Source organism: Alexandromys fortis, unplaced genomic scaffold (genome assembly GCF_014885135.2).
Source record: "Alexandromys fortis isolate MF-2015 unplaced genomic scaffold, M_Fortis_MF-2015_v1.1 scaffold_24, whole genome shotgun sequence".
Classification (NCBI taxonomy): domain Eukaryota; kingdom Metazoa; phylum Chordata; class Mammalia; order Rodentia; family Cricetidae; genus Alexandromys; species Alexandromys fortis.
Window position 1 is genome coordinate 13295957 of NW_026067906.1, and position 3173 is coordinate 13299129.

Genomic DNA, 3173 nt, shown 5'->3' on the forward strand with positions numbered 1-3173 from the left:
CTTTGCTCATATTGTTTCTCCTTCCCCATGTATGTCTCCCTTAGGGTTCACCTTGTTAGCTAGCTTCTCTGGGATCATAGACTATAGGCTGGTTATCCTTTGCTTTGTGTCTAATATCCACTTATGAGTGAGTATATACCATGTTTGTTTACTGTGTCTGGGTTATCTCATTCAGGGTAGTTTTTTCATAGTTCTATCTATTTTCCTGCAAATTTCAAGATGTCATTGTTTCTTTTACCACTGAGTAGTACTCCATTGTTTAAATGTGCTACATTTTCTTTATCCATTCTTCAGTTGAGGGGCAACTAGGTTGCTTCCAGGTTCAACGCTGTTAGGAAGCAAAAATTTCCCTGTGACAAACTTTTCTAACCCTAAAACCTACTTCTACTCTGAAAACACAGAACTTGTATGGTTCATGTGATTGTCAGAAAAATCAAGTATTATGTAAGACACTCATTTTATAAACACAATAGGTAAACTTCATTACTTTGTGTCATGCATAAGAAATTTAATTTACCATTCTTGCTTTTATATTAAAATGAAATATTCTGTGTCCACAAGGCATACAGTAAAATAGTAACACACACACACACACACGAGAAGAAGGAGGGAGGAAGAAAGAGGTCAAACTACATCTAGCATATGATAAAATTAGTCAAGCATGTCATTTATTGAGTCTGATTAGATTTTAATGGAGCTGATAATACACTTTGACAACTTGCTGAATTATTGTCAGAAATATTGAACAATCTCTTCTTATTATGCATGACGGCTAGTTAAGTGGGTTAAATTATGGGGTACTGTAGGAGTGGGGTGTGTTATGAAAGCACACTGACAAGAGAGAAGAGAAGGAGTAACTGTGTTCCTAATGACCTCTGTAGAATAATTCAGAGAGAGTAATCAGGTCCAGGTTTGTGGTGCTTCTTTTGTGCTTATTCTTCAAGTAACAGATAATCACCTGAATACAAAACCCTTCAATCTATATAATGCATAAATAAGTCTGTTAGACGTATGTGCATATAGAATATTTACTTTTATCTTTTATTAAAATATGAAAACACTGTTACTATGATATACTTCAAATGTCTCAGCCCCCAGATAATTAATATGATAATCATTTTTTAGCTAATGGACTGGTAAATTATGGTAATTAATAAATGGAAATTAGTAACATATTTTAAAATATTTTGTTGAAAACAAAGCTGTCTATGATTAGTACTTTAAAGTAGTTAATTTGTTGAAACAGTTATCACTTATAATCCGTTCATAGTATGTATATATATAATATTCATAATGTATACTGTGTGGTAATAAATTAACAAATACTTATTTAAGGTTAGAAGATGACAATGGGAATAAAACTAATCCAAAAGGAATGATATTTGACAACTCTTTAAAATATAATGGAATATCTGGAAAAACTAGTGTTTTATATTCTTCATATGCTATGATATTTTGCTTTTTGTATAATATTATATATGGATTTTAATATTATATATTTGTTTTAAGATATATTTGGTTTACATGTGTACATGTCTACATTGCTACATGTATGTAAGACCACTGTCTGCTTGCTGGAGCCCAGAAAAGCCAGAATAGAGTTCTAGAGTGGAAATGATTATAAGCTATCATGTGGAATCTGTGATGAAAATCTGATTAAGAGTTTATAACCACTGGGACAACTCCTCAGTCTCTAGATTTTGTAATAAAAAATTAGACATTAAGGGGTGGGTGGAGCCAGGCAGTGGTGGTATATAACTTTAAATCCAGTACTCAGGAGGAAGAGGCAGAGAGATCTCTGTGAGTTTGAGATCAACCGGGTCTACAGAGCAAGTTTCAGAACAGCCAGAGCTACACAGAAAAACCCTGTTTCAAAAATCTCAACAAAAAAAGAAAGAAAGGGGGGGAGCGGCCGGCCGAGTAGCGGGTGCGGAGCGGCGCAGCTACTGTCTTCTCCGCCACCATGGGGTCCCAGCTGAGCACGTTGAGCCACGTGGTGCTCTCTCTTGTCTGGTTCCTCTACAGCCTCTTCATGAAGCTGTTCCAGCGCTCTTCACCGGCCATCACCCTCGAGAACCCTGACATCAAGTATCCGCTGCGGCTCATCGACAAGGAGATCATTAGTCACGACACACGGCGCTTCAGCTTCGCTCTGCCTTCGCCTCAGCACATCCTGGGCCTTCCCATTGGCCAGCACATCTACCTCTCAAGTAGAATCGATGGGAACTTGGTCATTCGGCCCTACACTCCCGTCTCTAGCGATGACGACAAGGGCTTCGTGGACTTGGTGGTCAAGGTTTACTTCAAGGATACCCATCCCAAGTTTCCTGCTGGAGGGAAGATGTCCCAGTACCTGGAAAACATGAATATCGGAGACACCATTGAATTCCGGGGTCCCAATGGGCTGCTGGTCTACCAGGGCAAAGGGAAGTTTGCCATCCGCGCAGACAAGAAGTCCAACCCTGTTGTAAGGACAGTGAAGTCTGTAGGCATGATTGCAGGAGGGACAGGCATCACCCCAATGCTTCAAGTGATTCGCGCTGTCATGAAGGACCCAAACGACCACACCGTGTGCTACCTGCTCTTCGCCAACCAGTCCGAGAAAGACATCCTGCTGCGGCCTGAGCTGGAGGAGTTGAGGAACGAACATTCTGCTCGCTTCAAACTGTGGTACACAGTGGACAAAGCCCCGGACGACTGGAACTACAGCCAGGGCTTCGTGAATGAGGAGATGATCAGGGACCACCTCCCACCTCCCGGGGAGGAGACGCTGATACTGATGTGTGGACCTCCACCCATGATCCAGTTTGCCTGTTTGCCAAACCTGGAGCGTGTGGGCCACCCCAAGGAGCGATGCTTTACCTTCTGATGGCTGGACGCTGGCCACTACCATGCCTGCTGCTCATGTATTCACCATAGCTACCTGTCCACCCTTTCCTTCCCCACCACTGTCCCACACCTAACATAAGCTCACATCCATACTGGGGCCTGGGTTCAGCCTGGTCTGCCCGGCCCTGGTCATCCAGCTGTACTGGCCCCTGAGGGGCCCCTTTGGGATCAGGACTTTGTATCAGGTGGCCCCTGTTGACCACTTTCTGCATAGGCTCCTGTTTGGCACTAACTAGCCATTATCAGAGATGTCTCATGACGCCCTTAGACACACACCACAGACA

The 3173-nt window shown here is 42.3% G+C and overlaps 1 protein-coding gene across 1 annotated transcript; it reads left to right on the plus strand.

Moving 5' to 3' along the window:
* The first annotated feature begins 1906 nt into the window (after window positions 1-1906).
* Window positions 1907-3167, plus strand: LOC126497453 (NADH-cytochrome b5 reductase 3-like). Its single transcript, XM_050135491.1, has one exon. The coding sequence runs from the start codon at window positions 1964-1966 to the stop codon at window positions 2867-2869; it is 906 nt and encodes a 301-aa protein (XP_049991448.1). The 5' UTR covers window positions 1907-1963; the 3' UTR covers window positions 2870-3167.
* Window positions 3168-3173: the final 6 nt, after the last annotated feature.